This window comes from Chelonia mydas, chromosome 23 (assembly GCF_015237465.2).
Source record: "Chelonia mydas isolate rCheMyd1 chromosome 23, rCheMyd1.pri.v2, whole genome shotgun sequence".
In the NCBI taxonomy this organism is placed as follows: Eukaryota; Metazoa; Chordata; order Testudines; family Cheloniidae; genus Chelonia; species Chelonia mydas.
In genome coordinates this window covers 17,258,268-17,273,400 of record NC_051263.2, presented here as the reverse complement: position 1 = coordinate 17,273,400, position 15,133 = coordinate 17,258,268, and the positions used below count along the sequence as shown (strand labels likewise).

Here is a 15,133-nt window from a genome sequence, read left to right as displayed (position 1 = left end):
ACGGTCCCATACGGATCCCTGATGGGAAAACGGGCCTTTCATATCGGGACTGGCCAGGAGAGGGCTGGAAGGTGCAGGTCACATGTTCTGGGGAAAATCCGGGACAGGGCGGGTGTCGGGGTCACCCCACAGGTGCCAACCCAGGCTGGTGGAAGCCACAGCGTGGCTGGGGACGTGAGCTGGTAGGCTGGTTGTGAGTGACCCAGGTTGGGAGAGCCCGGGGCTATGGGACAGGCGGTGCCGCGGCCCTTTGCTGGTTCGGGTTGCAACCCGGGAGCGTGACTCTATGTCTTGTTCACACGATTCCCGGCTGGGGTTGACGAGGCGGCCACGGGTTGCTGCCCGGTGCAACACCATCAACAGCAGCCCGGCAAGGGCTCGTGACCCGCTCCACCCTTGCCGGGCCTCTAGACGCTGGCCCCTGTGTTAATTAACCCCAAAGTAACACTCGGAGCCCCTGCAGCCGCAGCTGTCCCAGAGGCAGATTTCTCCCTGGCTGCTCTGGTGAGCAGAGCTTGCTAATACCCTGGGGGGAGCTCTGGGGGGGCTTGGGTTCGTCTCCCTGCCTAGCGTGTCTAACATATAAATTCTGGGCCCGGGGGAATGGGGCAACCTTAAGCTTTCGGTGCTCGACAGCAAACCTCCAGGGCACACCCAGTCCAGGAGCCGTAACCATATCCCCGTGGCCAAATACTGCGACCGCCCCGTAACCGCTGGCTTTGCAGCTGCAGGGGACTTTTCATCGCTCTCCAGCACGACATTCCCAGCTGCTCTGCACGGGCCATCGGCTTCCCAGGGGAAATATTCTTATGAGTGTCAATACGATGTCACTGGAATATGCTTTATGCACAAGGTCTCTTGTAAGGTATCATTACAAAGCTCAGGATCTACTGAGTGTGGTCATCCCATTTGTTTGAATGTATCATTCTTGTATCTGAAACTAGAAATATGAAGTTAACTCTGAGGTCGGTGTCACGGAGTCCCCAGGCGATGCTCTGGAACTGCTCCCCGTGAAGCCAGGCAGGACTCTGGGGAAGTCTCCTTTCTGTGAGCAGCCTGTCTGCAGGACACACAGCTCCCCCGGCTCCACCTTCCTGGGTCTGACCTCGGAGCCTCCAGCCTCCCCTGCCCCTCCGTGCGCTTCCCACAGCGAGTCTGCCCAGACAGGGTCCTGGGGGGGCCAGAGGGTCCTGCCCCCCAACTCCGCAGTCAGACGGGACTCTCAGCCAGCCAGTAAAACAGAGTTTTATTAGATGACAGGAACATGGTCGAACACAGAGCTTGTAGGTGCAGAGAATAGGACCTCTCAGCTGGGTCCATTTTGGGGGGCAGTGAGCCAGACAACCACGTCTGCCCTTCACTCCATGTCCCCAGCCAGCCCCAAACTGACACTTCCTCCAGCCCCCCAACCCCCTCCTCTGGGCTTTGTCCCTTTCCCGGGCCAGGAGGCCAGCTGATTCCTTTGTTCTCCAACCCTTTAGCTCTCACCTTGCAGGGGGGAAGGGCCCAGGCCATCAGTTGCCAGGAAACAGGGTGTCGGCCATTCTCTGTGTCCAGACCCCTGCACACACCTGCCCTCTAGGGCTCTGCAAGGATCATACACCCTTATCCCACCCCCTAGATACCTAAGAACTGCCTAGGGGAAACTGAAGCACCCCAACACTATTCAGAGGAAACATTAAGAACAGTCCCACTTTGTCACAGTCGGCTTGTAACTATGCAAAGTGTGGGCCATTAATGGTGGCTTGGAATCCTGATGGCTCCTGTTGACGAGGACAATCGGTGGTGGATGGCTCTGTTTACTTGCAAGCCTCCACTGCATAGACGCGGGTCAGTCCTGGAGGAATGGAGGGGGGCTCACAGGACATGTGGCCATGGCACCTGACCCTGGAATCCATGTTTAACCTGGTGCTTTTTCCACTTAGGAGGGGTGGGGACCCAGAGAGAGAGAAAGGGTTCCCGCCTTGTTCCAAAGCTACATAAGTCCCAGTCTTATTAATCTCTCCTCATACGGAAGCCGTCCCACACCCCTGATCACTTTGGTTGCCCTTTTCCGAACCTTTTCCAATGCCACTAGATCATTTTCGAGATGCATCTGCCGTCATTTAAGGCGTCGAGAAACTTTGTCTCTGCATCCCGTCCTGAGGTGATGCTTGTATGCTTGTGTGGGGCTACTTGTCGTGTGGGAAGGAGGGATGGGTCCCAAAGTAACGAATCAAGTAAAGAGCTGCAGAAACAAAACACAAATTCTCTCCAGAGAAAGAAGCCCCAAACCTTCCCACTGGTCGGCTGGTAATCAAGGATTGCAGGGGGTTAGAGAAGGCCTCAGAGGAAGGGAAGTAGCCAGGATAAACCTCTTCAAACTGGGTTTTTGCTAAGGCCAAGAAGTTCGCTAACAGGTGTAAAGAGAGAGCCAGGAACCTGAAGGCACTTTGTCAGATCCTGCCTGATCACGCTGGAACACTCCCTACGAGCATCTCCTCCCTCGGGCTGGCCAGGTTGTAAGTGCCCTGATCACGGGCATGTAACTAGCTTGTTCCTGTGGGCTTATCCCCACTGGCAATTTACGGCACTGAAATGTTCTCGCTCAGGGGGGTGAAAAAACACACACACACACACCCCGAGCGCAGTGAGTTGCAAACAAATAACCCAGTCCCATGGAATCCCCTGCTTTTAACAAATAACCCAGCCACCAAGCGCCCGGCCCTGGGCTGGATCTTGTATGCAGGCACGTCCCACTCCGTTGGGGACGGCAGGCCGTGGCCTTCCGGGAGTAGCCAGTGTCCGGGGCTGGGTAACTTCAAAGGGGCTGGGGGGGGCTGGGCAGCACCGAGGGGTAACCCGCAGCGGCAGGGCCCGGTGAGGCCTGGCCGAGCCCGGGGCTAGGAACAGGGTTTGGATGACAGCTGCTAAGCCCACAGTCCTGGGAGAACCGGTATGGCTCCGGCTCCCTCTGACCCTGCTGCGGCACCCGGTTATTTCCTCTTCCTCTTACCAGCGTTTAGATCCAGCCAGCTGTCCTGGGTGGGACACTCTGCCTGTTGTCATCCCCCCCCGACCCCCCAGGGGCAAAGAGACTGAGGCTTGCTTTGTCAGGGAGGAAGGCTGGAGGTTGGGTCTGAGGAGGAAATAGGGGAGCCAGGACTCCTGGGTTCTCTCCCTGGCTCTGGGAGGGGAGTGGGATCTAGTGGTTAGAGCAGAGTGGGGCTTGGAGCTAGGACTCCTGGGTTCTGTCCCCGACTCAGGGACCCTGTGTCAGTATCTACCCCACCCCTCGAAAATGGACAGAGAGAGAGACTGGATAAGGAGGGATACTCTGACCTGTTCCCTTAGGGACCCCACTCTGCTGGCGCCCCTCACTCCTGACCCGCAGCCCCCTGCTAGCCCAGCCCTGGCCTCACCCCAACCCTCCCTCCACTTTTCTGTGCTGACAATCTGAATTCAGGGGCGCAGGTGGGAGCCCAGGGCTGGACTAGCAGGGGGCTGTGGGGCGGGACTGAAGAGCAAAGGTCAATGTACCTGACTTGTTTCCTTCTGGGTTCGTGCCAGGCCCTTAGGGATTTCGATGTGCCTGATGCCATCGCAGCTGTAGGGAGTGGTGAGACGGGGTCCGGGTGTGCTGGAAAAGTGACAGTCCTGGCTTGTCAAGTCCTTCACTGCATGGCGCATCCACCACCTCTGAGCCCCGGGGGGGAGCTCCCACCCCCGCCTGCTCTAATCACTAGACCCTGCTCCCCTCCCAGAGCTGGGGAGAGAACCCAGGTGTCCTGGCTCCCCGCTCCCCCTCCACTCCCCTCCCAGAGCCGAGGCGAGAACCCAGGCGTCCTGGCCCGCCTATTTCATGAAGAGATCTACTCCCACGCCTAGTTCCTCACCCTCCCTGACTGGCATGGCATGCCCCAGAGTGCCCCAGGCCCTGTGCTGGGGAGAGGCAGGCAGGGCTAGGCAGGGCTAGGGAGGCCCAGGGGCAGCTGGCTGGATTAATGTTTAAGCACTGATAAGAGCACAACTGAAAATAATTGGCTGACGCAGAGTCAGAGGGATCCGGAGCCGGAGCCGGAGCTGGAGCCTTGCTGGGGAGAGCAGGCGGGAGCGGCCGCCCCTGGTGCCCACCTCACCAAGGTAAGAAAGGGAGAGATCCCCTACCTAGAAACTGTCCTGGCCTGTCTCTGACCAAAGATATGGAGCCTCCTGGCTGGCTGGCTCCACCCCCAGCCCTGTATCAACCCACCTACCCACCCACCCTTTCCCCTCCCCAACCCTCTATCTACTCGTCCATCCATCCATCCATCCATCCCCAAACCCAACTCTCTGTCTACCACTCCATCCATCCACCCTCAACCCTCTATCTACCCCTCCATCCATTCTTCCCCAGACCCAGCCCTCCATCTAACTCTCGAACCTGCTGTCCTTCCCCATCCACCCATCCGTCCATCCCCAGACCCAACCCTGTCTACCCCTCCATCCATCCACCCATCCCTCCTCAACCTTCTATCTACCCATCCATCCATGCATGCATCCATCCACCCATCCATCCTCAACCTTCTATCTATCTACTCATCCATCCACTCACCCACCCACCCATCCATCCATCAATCTACCCATGGTTAATCGATCATATATATACAAATGACTGCAAAGTCCTTGTATCAGGTTTGTAACAGTGAAGTTACAGGCTGCTGGCTTGTAAAATCGCTCTGGTAATCTCCAAAAGATTGGCAGGTCCTCAGTCCATAATTCAAGACACTTCTTTCAGTTGTAAATCCATGGTCCAGAGAATCAAAGCAGGAAAGAGGCAACATGGAGACATCTCGGGCATCTTTTTATCTCCTCTGCCATGTGCACAGAAATGCCTCTTCTCTCAGAGCAGACTGTCACCAGGGAAAGAAGCTTACACAGCTTCGACCTTCCTGGGTCTGATCTCGGAGCATTCAGCATCCCCTTCTCGCACCGTGCACTTCCCACAGCAAGTCCTCCCGGGCGGGGCTCCTGGGGAAGCCAGAGGGTCCTGCACCCCAACTCCGCAGTTAGACGTGACTCTCAGCCAGCCGGTAAAACAGAAGATTTATTAGTCGACAGCAACACAGAGTAGAACAGAGCTTGCTATCACAGAAATCAGTGACTTTCAGCCAAGTCCATCTTGGAGTCCTGGGCCAAACGCCCTGGACTCCCCTTCTTCCAGTCCCCACAAGCAGACTGCCAGCTTCCAGTGACCCAACCTCAGACACCCCCTGTCATAAATATAAAGGGAAGGGTAAACACCTTTAAAATCCCTCCTGGCCAGAGGAAAAACCCTTTCACCTGTAAAAGGTTAAGAAGCTAGGATAACCTCGCTGGCACCTGACCCAAAATGACCAATGAGGAGACAAGATACTTTCAAAGCTGGGGGCGGGGGGAGAAACAAAGGCTCTCTCTGTCTGTGTGATGCTTTTGCCGGGGACAGAACAGGAATGGAGTCTTAGAACTTAGTAAGTAATCTAGCTAGAGATGTGTTTGATTATGATTTCTTTAAATGGCTGAGAAAATAAGCTGTGCTGAATGGAATGGATATTCCTGTTTTTGTGTCTTTTTGTAATGTAAGGTTTTGCCTAGAGGGATTCTCTGTGTTTTGAATCTGATTACCCTGTAAGGTATTTACCATCCTGATTTTACAGAGCTGATTCTTTTACTTTTTTTCTTCTATTAAAATTCTTCTTTTAAGAACCTGATTGCTTTTTCATTGTTCTTAAGATGCAAGGTTTTGGGTCTGTGGTCACCTATGCAAATTGGTGAGGATTTTTATCAAGCCTTCCCCAGGAAAGGGGGTGTAAAAGTAAGGGAGGATTTTGGGGGGAAAGACGTTTCCAAACGGGCTTTTTCCTAATAATAATAATACCGGTTAGACGGTTGGCGGTGGCAGCGAAAGTCCAAGGGCAAAGAGTAAAATAGTTTGTACCTTGGGGAAGTTTTAACCTAAGCTGGTAAAAGTAAGCTTAGGAGGTTTTCATGCAGGTCCCCACATCTGTACCCTAGCGTTCAGAGTGGGGAAGGAACCTTGACATGGTGGCAGAACGGTGGGATTAACTTGAAAACATTTTGAGATCAATGTGAGATTTTTTGAACCAGAAACACAGATTTTAAAAGGGAATTTTTTTCCCCTTTGGGCTGCTGGAAAGCAGGTTTCCAACTGGAAGCAGTTGGGGTTTTTTTCTCTGCTTGGGGCCACAGCAGAGAGAAAAAGGAATTGTCTTTTGTGAGCTGGAGTTTTCTCTACCTAAAGGCAGGGTAGTTAACCTCCTGCAGGGAAATTCACAAGTCTTCACAGACCTGAAGTTTTTTGTTTTTTTTTCTTCTCCTAAGAGCAACTAGAGGGGTTTTCTGTCTATTTGCCTGGAGACAAAGGTGTTAGGGGTTTTTTTTTTAGGATTTCTCTGTAGGCTGACAATCACTATCAGAGAACACAGGTATCCGGACAGTACAGCAAAATTTTACAAGCCAAGTTTTTTTTGTTTTGGTTTTCTTTCTAACTCTCGGGTGTAAAGTTAGTTAAAAACAGAGAGGTTAGGATGACAGACTCCACGGTTCAACAAAAGCTGGAATTAGCCAAATTTGAGGCTGAGGAAAAACAAAAGGAATATGAAAGACAGATAGAACTCATACGGAAAGAAATGGAGGCAAGGGAAAAAGAAAGGGAGGCTGCCTACAGGAGGGAAATGGAGGCAAGGGAAAAAGAAATGGAGCCAAGGGCCAAAGAAATGAAGGAGAAAGAAAAAGAGAGGAAGCATGCACTGGAGATGGAGAAGGCAAAGGCTCAGCAGAATATACCAACCAACCCTAGAAATCCTTCTCCAGGTACCACTTCCCATCCCAGAAAGTTCCCCACCTACAAGGCAGGCGATGATACCAAGGCCTTCTTAGAAAACTTTGAAAGGGCCTGCCTTGGGTACAGCATCTCTACAGACCAATACATGGTAGAGCTGAGGCCCCAGCTCAGCAGACCCTTAGCTGAGGTGGTGGCTGAAATGCCTAAGGACCACATGAACAAGTATGAACTCTTTAAAACCAAGGCGAGAGTCAGAATGGGGCTAACACCCGAGCATTCCCTTCGGCGATTCAGAGCCCTAAGGTGGAAACCAGACGTGTCATTTACCCGACATGCCTAACACATTGGAAAACATTGGGATGCCTGGATAACATGAGCAAGTGTTGAATCTCCAGTAAATTTGCCCTGCCTAATGCAAATGGAGCAGTTCTTAGAGGGTGTTCCTGAGGAAAAGAAAGATACATCCTAGATGGGAAGCCCAAAATTGTAATTGAGGCGGGGGAGGTTGGAGCCAAATGGATGGAGGTGGCAGAAAAGAAAAAAAAACTGGTCGCAGTTAGAGAGGATACCAGAAGGGACAACCCCAGACCACACCCTATTACCGGGGGCCACCCAAGGCCCCACCTACCCCCCAAGGAACCCTCCAGACACCTTATCATCCCGCCACACCATTCTTCAGCAACCCACCTCGCCCCAGTGACCCGTCAGCTGGACGATGTTTTAAATGTAACAAGCCGGGGCATGTAAAGGCCAACTGCCCCAAGAACCCCAACAGATTACAGTTCATTGCACCGGAATCACACCAGAGATCCGCAGGCCCAGATACCTCCCAGATACCCTTGGAGCGGAGGGAAACTGTGAATGTGGGTGGGAAGAAGGTCACCGCGTGGAGGGACACCAGAGCACAAGTGTCAGCTACCCATGCTTCCTTAGTGGACCCCAATTGAATCAACCCAGAGATCCAAGTGACGATTCAACCCTTCAAGTCCAACCCTTTCAATTTGCCGACAACCAAGTTGTCTGTCCAGTACAAGGGCTGGTCAGGAACATGGACTTTTGCAGTCTAGGATGATTATCCCATCCCCATGCTGTTGGGGAAGACTTGGCCAATCATGTGAAGTCAGCCAAGAGGGTGGGAATGGTCACCCACAGCCAGACTAAACCAGCCGTCACGCCTAGAGTTGTTCCGGAAACTTCTACCAGGACCCGGTCAGAGGTGATGGACCTGGACCCCAGGCCAATGTCTGCAACAGCAGTAGTGGGTCCAGTCCCAGAGACCCAGACAGAGCCAGAACCAGAACCGGCGGAACAACCAGCACCAGACCCATTGTCAGCACTGAATCCAGTACTTCCACCTCAACACCAGCGGGCCCCACCGAACCTGAACTGGCAGCAGCCCATAACCCTACACAAGAGGCTCAGCCGGAGCCTGAATCCCAACCTAGTGCCCCAGCGGAGAGCGGTTCACAGTCAACGGAAACAGCCCCATCCCCTACATCGCTTCCAGAGGGACCAAGCCTAGGTCCACAATCCAATGAGGAACTGATGTCTCCAGCATGAAGGGAACAGTTCCAGACCGAACAGGAAGCAGATGAAAGCCTCCAGAGAGCTTGGACAGTGGCACGGAGCAACCCACCGCCTCTCAGCTCTTCTAATAGATCCAGGTTTGTTGTAGAACGAGGACTTTTATACAAGGAAACTCTTCCTGGTGGACACCAGGAAGACTGGCATCCTCAGAGACAGTGGGTAGTTCCAACTAAGTACCAGGTCAAGTTCTTGAGCTTAGCCCACGATCACCCTAATGGCCATGCTGGGGTGAACAGGACCAAAGACCGTTTGGGGGGGTCATTCCACTGGGAGGGAATGGGCAAGGATGTTTCTACCTATGTCCGGTCTTGTGAAGTATGCCAAAGAGTGGGAAAACCCCAAGACCAGGTCAAGGCCCCTCTCCAGCCACTCCCCATCATTGAAGTTCCATTTCAGCGAGTAGCTGTGGATATTCTGGGTCCTTTTCCGAAAAAGACACCCAGAGGAAAGCAGGACATACTGACTTTCATGGATTTTGCCACCTGATGGCCGGAAGCAGTAGCTCTAAGCAACATCAGGGCTAAAAGTGTGTGCCAGGCACTAGCAGACATTTTTGCCAGGGTAGGTTGGCCCTCCGACATCCTCACAGATGCGGGGACTAATTTCCTGGCAGGAACTATGGAAAACCTCTGGGAAGCTCATGGGGTAAATCACTTGGTTGCCACTCCTTACCACCATCAAACAAATGGCCTGGTGGAGAAGTTTAATGGAACTTTGGGGGCCATGATACGTAAATTCGTAAATGAGCACGCCAATGATTGGGACCTAGTGTTGCAGCAGTTGCTCTTTGCCTACAGAGCTGTACCACATCCCAGTTTAGGGTTTTCCCCATTTGAACTTGTATATGGCCGTGAGGTTAAGGGGCCATTGCAGTTGGTGAAGCAGCAATGGGAGGGATTTACACCTTCTCTAGGAACTAACATTCTGGGCTTTGTAACCAACCTACAAAACACCCTCCGAACCTCCTTAGCCCTTGCTAAAGAAAACTTACAGGATACTCAAAAAGAACAAAAAGCCTGGTATGATAAACATGCCAGAGAGCGTTCCTTCAAAGTAGGGGACCAGGTCATGGTCTTAAAGGCGCACCAGGCCCATAAAATGGAAGCATCGTGGGAAGGGCCATTCACGGTCCAGGAGCGCCTGGGAGCTGTTAATTATCTCATAGCAATTCCCACCTCCAGCTGAAAGCCTAAGGTGTACCATATTAATTCTCTAAAGCCATTTTATTCCAGAGAATTAAAGGTTTGTCAGTTTACAGCCCAGGGAGAAGAGGACTCTGAGTGGCCTGAAGGTGTCTACTACGAAAGGAAAAGTGCTGGTGGTGTGGAGGAGGTGAACCTCTCCATGACCCTTCGGCATATGCAGCGACAGCAGATCCAGGAGCTGTGCACTAGCTACGCGCCGATGTTCTCAGCCACCCCAGGACTGACTGAACGGGCATACCACTCCATTGGCACAGGTAATGCTCACCCAATTAGGGTCCAACCTTACCGGGTGTCTCCTCAAGCTAAAACTGCTATAGAACGGGAGATCCAGGATATGTTACAGATGGGTGTAATCCGCCCCTCTGGCAGTGCATGGGCATCTCCAGTGGTTCTAGTTCCCAAACCAGATGGGGAGATACGTTTTTGCGTGGACTACCGTAAGCTAAATGCTGTAACTCGCCCAGACAACTATCCAATGCCACGCACAGATGAACTCTTAGAGAAACTGGGACGGGCCCAGTTCATCTCTATCTTGGACTTAACCAAGGGATACTGGCAGGTACCGCTGGATGAATCCGCCAAGGAAAGGTCAGCCTTCACCACACTTCTCGGGCTGTATGAATTTAATGTACTCCCTTTCGGGCTGCGAAATGCACCCGCTACCTTCCAAAGACTTGTAGATGGTCTCCTAGCTGGACTGGGAGAATATGCAGCCGCCTACCTTGACGATGTGGCCATATTTTCGGATTACTGGGCAGAACACCTGGAACATCTACAAAAAGTCTTCGAGCGCATAAGGGAGACAGGACTAACTGTTAAGGCTAAGAAGTGCCAAATAGGCCTAAACAGAGTGACTTACTTTGGACACCAGGTGGGTCAAGGAACTATCAACCCCCTACAGGCCAAAGTGGATGCTATCCAAAAGTGGACTGTCCCAAAGTCAAAGAAACAGGTTCAATCCTTCTTAGGCTTGGCCGGATATTACAGACGATTTGTATCGCAATACAGCCAAATTGCCGCCCCACTGACCTAACCAAAAAGAAACAGCCAAATGCCGTTCAGTGGACTGAAGAGTGTCAGAAGGCCTTTAACCAGCTTAAAGTGACACCCATGTCTGACCCTGTGCTAAGGGCCCCAGACTTTGACAAACCGTTCCTAGTAACCACCGATGGATCTCCCCATCCATCCATCCCCCATCTACCCTTCTTGCCAGCCATCCAACCATCCCCCCCATCTACCCTTCTCACCATCCATCCATCCACCCATCCCGCATCCACCCTTCTGCCCAGGTGTCCATTCATCTGCCCATCTACCCTTCTCCCCACATATCCATCCATCAATCCATCCATCCACCCATCCCCATACACACCTCTTTATCTATAGGTCTACCCACCCACCTGATCCCTCTGTGACATTCCCCTCTGGTGTTGTCTGGACGAGTGATCTTCTAGGTCACTCCAATCCTTGACTCTGGGAGCCAGCCCTACCCTGCTCTGCTTTGAGACCCCCACTCCCGGGCTGTTGAATGACACTAGCCTTGCAAGTGAATGACACTAGCCAATATCTCTGGTCCCAAACACAACCCTGGGAACCTCCATCTTGCAGTGTCCAGTTACACCCGCTGGACACTGCAAAATTAGATGAGTTCGTCAATTTAACAAAGAAATTGCTATGTACCAGGCTTGTTCTCCCAAGGGGAGCCGCTGTCACGGTTCAAACCAAACTTCAGGTAGAATAAACAAACAAATTTATTAACTATAAATATAGATTTTAAGTGATTATAAGTCAAAGCACAACCAGTCAGATTTGGTCAAATGAAATAAAAGCAAAACGCATCCTACGCTGATCTGAACACTTTCAGGGCCCTTACAAACTTAGCTGTTTCTCACCACAGGCTGGCTGCTCTCCCCTTTGATCAGCGCTTCGATCGCTCGGTGGAGGTGTCTGCAGATGGAAGTGGAAGAGACAGAGCAAGGCAAAATGTCTCTCCCTTTTATCATGTCCTTTCTTGCCTCTTGGCTTTGCCCCCCCCCGCCCCTTCAGAGTCAGGTGAGCATTACCTCATCGCACCCCAAAATGCCCAAAGGAAGGGGGGTGATTCCCTCGAGGGTCTAACAGATTCTTTTGTTGCTGTCTCGGCCAGTGTCCTTCATTCCTGTGAGGCTGGGCTTGGTTTGTCCCACACATGCCCTGATGAGGTGTGAACTGCCCCTCTGCTCTTGGAGAGTTTTTGCCTGGGCTTATTTTAAGCCAGGAGGACACATTTTCAGCCTCATAACTATATACCTGAAATTATAACCTGTAACATCCCTATAACAATGACTATAACATCACTATAACAACCATGCTCAGGGCATCATGAGCCTTCCGAAGACACCCAACATGACAAACTTTGCACTGGATCCCACACAATGGGGTGCTGTAGGTGTTCCCCCGATGTACAGAATGCCACACACCCCATCTATCTTTCTCCCCAGCTGTCCATCCATCCATCCCCCTGTCTTCCCTTCTCTCCAGCAGTCCATCGACCCATCCCTTATCTAGCTGTCTCTCCATCCATCCACCTATCCCCCTATCAGCCATTCTCCCCATCTGTCCACCCCGTTATCTACCCTTCTCCCCATCCATCCATCCGCCCATCCCCCTATATACCCTTCTTCCCAGTCATCCATCCACCCATCCCCCACCTACCCTTCTCCGCAGCTGTCCATCCATCTGTCAATCTATCTACTCTTCTCCCCATCCATTGATCTTCCCATCCCCCATCTACCTTTCTTCCCAGCTGTCCATCCATCCATCCATCCATCCCCCTATTAACCCTTCTCACCATCCTTCCATCCCCCATCTACCCTTCTCCCCATCTGTCCATCCATCCATCCCCCATATACTCTTCTCCTTCTCCGTCTAGCCATCCATCCTCCCATCCCCCCTTCTCCCCATCCATCCATCCGTCACCCTATATACCCTTCCCCTCATCCATCCATCCACCCATCCCCCTATCTACCCTTCTCCCCAACTGTCCATCCTTCCATCCCCCACCTACCCTTCTCCCCATCCCTCTGTCCATCCACCCCCATCTACCTTCTCCCCATCTGTACAGCCATCCATCCCCCCCTCTTTCTCCCCATCCATCCATCCCCACCTACCCATCTCCCAGCCGTCCATCCACCCATCCCACCATCTACCCTTCTCTTCCATCCATCCATCCATCCATCCCCCCATCTACCCTTCTCCCCATCCGTCCATCCACCCATCCCACCATGTACCCTTCTCCTCATCCGTCCATCCATACATCCACCATCTACCCTTCTCCCCATCCATCCATCCATCACCCTATATACCCTTCTCCACATCCGTCCATCCATACATCCACCATCTACCCTTCTCCCCATCCATCCCCCATCTACCCTTCTCCCCTTTACTCCACCCTTCCGCATGCCGATTGCCTTGAAACAAAGTCTAAATACTTTCCAAACATGACTGCAGAGGATTATCCCGGGCAGAGACAGCCGTAGTGGTCTGATTGTCCATGCCCATCCCATTGCTGTCATTTTGGGCATCAATGGGTGGCCCCACAGGTTGAGGAGCTGGGCACAGGAGATGGAAAAGGGGGATGAATGGCGGGGGGAGGCATCTGAGCTGGGCTTTCCCCTGGGAACATCTGCACTGGAGAGCTCTGGTTTCCTTCCCCTGGTGGAGGAGCAGCCATGGGCAGAGCAGTGGGAGCGTGAAGCTGGCTCCACTGCTCGACCCCACAAGTACGTCACTGGCAAGGCAGAGGCCCAGATGTACCCCCGATGGTTCTGCTTCGCAAGTGCCTGGGGGCACCCTGAGATGATGGGCCCCGGGTGGTCGGCCCCTTGTTTGGCTGCAGGATCGTGGAACATGCTATATTTTCTGGACACCAATGTCTTCATCATGGCTCACGGGGCTGAGCTGGTTCCTGCACAGCCGTCTTGTTTGGGTTTTACCGTTGGCCTCCAGGTCTGATCTAACCCCCCACCCATACCCCTCAAGGCCACCCGGCTGCATCACCCTCTTCTCACCCATCCATCCAGCCACCCCCCCAACCTGCCCACCTACCCCCTGACTTCCCCTCCACCCAAACCATCTTCTCCTTCATCCAGCCACCCCGTCAGCCTTCCCATCCATTGACCACTCACCCTCCCTGCCTTCCCATCCACCCAGCCCTCTCCTCATTTTCCCAATCACCCACTTATCTAGCATGCTTTCCCATTGCTCCCACCATCCTCCGATGCCCTTATCCTGGCAGTAGCTGGTCACTACGCTTGTGGTGTAGCTAAGAATTAGACCCATCGCAGAGGGTCTGAAATTCTTGCTCTGTCTCCCCCCAGGCCTAGATCGTGCCCTGCCCTGCTTCTCGGAGCCATGAAATCCCTGATCTCTTGGATCTCTGGCCAGCAAGTCCTCCTGATCTTCCTGTACCTGCTGGGTGTCCTGGGCATAGTCTCCTTCCTACAGCTACAGAGCCAGTTCCCCCCACAGGGGCAGAAGATCGCCTCTCCCAGTGACCCACGGCAGCCCCCACCCACGGAGCAGGGTGTGTGGACCGTGAACTCCCTCGGGCGCCTGGGGAACCAGATGGGGGAATACGCCACCCTCTATGCCCTGGCCCAGATGAACAGGCGCCAGGCCTACATCCTCCCGGCCATGCACCAACAGCTGGCACCGCTCTTCCGCATCAGCCTGCCCGTGATCTCCAGATTCAGGGCTTGGAGGATCCCCTGGAAGGACTATGAGCTCCACGACTGGATGTCGGAGGAGTACAGGCACATCAAGGGGAAATACGTCCGGCTGACGGGCTACCCCTGCTCCTGGACCTTCTACCACCACCTCCGGCAGGAGATCCTCCAGGAATTCTCCTTCCACGACCACATCAAGGAGGAGGCCAACCGGTACCTGGCCGGGCTGCGCGGGCAGCGCCGGAACGTGACCTACGTGGGTGTCCACGTCCGGAGGGGGGACTACATCCAGGTGATGGACGAGCGCTGGAAGGGGGTGGTGGCGGACAAGGCCTACCTGGAGAAGGCCATGGGCTACTTCCGGGCCAAGTACCAGGAGCCGGTCTTTGTGGTGACCAGCAATGGGATGGAGTGGTGCCGGGAGAACATCGACGCCTCGTGGGGAGACGTGTATTTCTCGGGGGACGGGAAGGAGTCCTCGCCAGGGAGGGATTTCGCTCTCTTGGCTCATTGCAACCACACGATCATGACCATCGGGACCTTCGGCATCTGGGCCGGCTACCTGGCTGGGGGGGAGACCATCTACTTGGCCAACTACACCCTCCCCGACTCCCCCTTCCTCGAGATCTTCAAGCCTGCAGCCGCCTTCCTGCCCGAGTGGATTGGGATCGATGCCGATCTCTCCCCGCTGCGGAGTGGGACGCCTGGCTAAAGGAGCTCATCCGGTGGCCACGGGCTGCAAACAGGATCTACCCTGTCACGGACACACCCACCGGGCGGGCTGTGCTGGGGACATGGGAGGAGATTGGAGCTGGGCTGGTGGGGTTCAGAGCCCA

The 15,133-nt window shown here is 53.6% G+C and overlaps 1 protein-coding gene across 1 annotated transcript; it reads left to right on the top strand.

Moving 5' to 3' along the window:
- Window positions 1–13,983: 13,983 nt before the first annotated feature.
- Window positions 13,984–15,133, top strand: LOC102941010 (galactoside alpha-(1,2)-fucosyltransferase 2-like). Its single transcript, XM_027819097.3, has one exon. The coding sequence runs from the start codon at window positions 13,984–13,986 to the stop codon at window positions 15,007–15,009; it is 1,026 nt and encodes a 341-aa protein (XP_027674898.2). The 3' UTR covers window positions 15,010–15,133.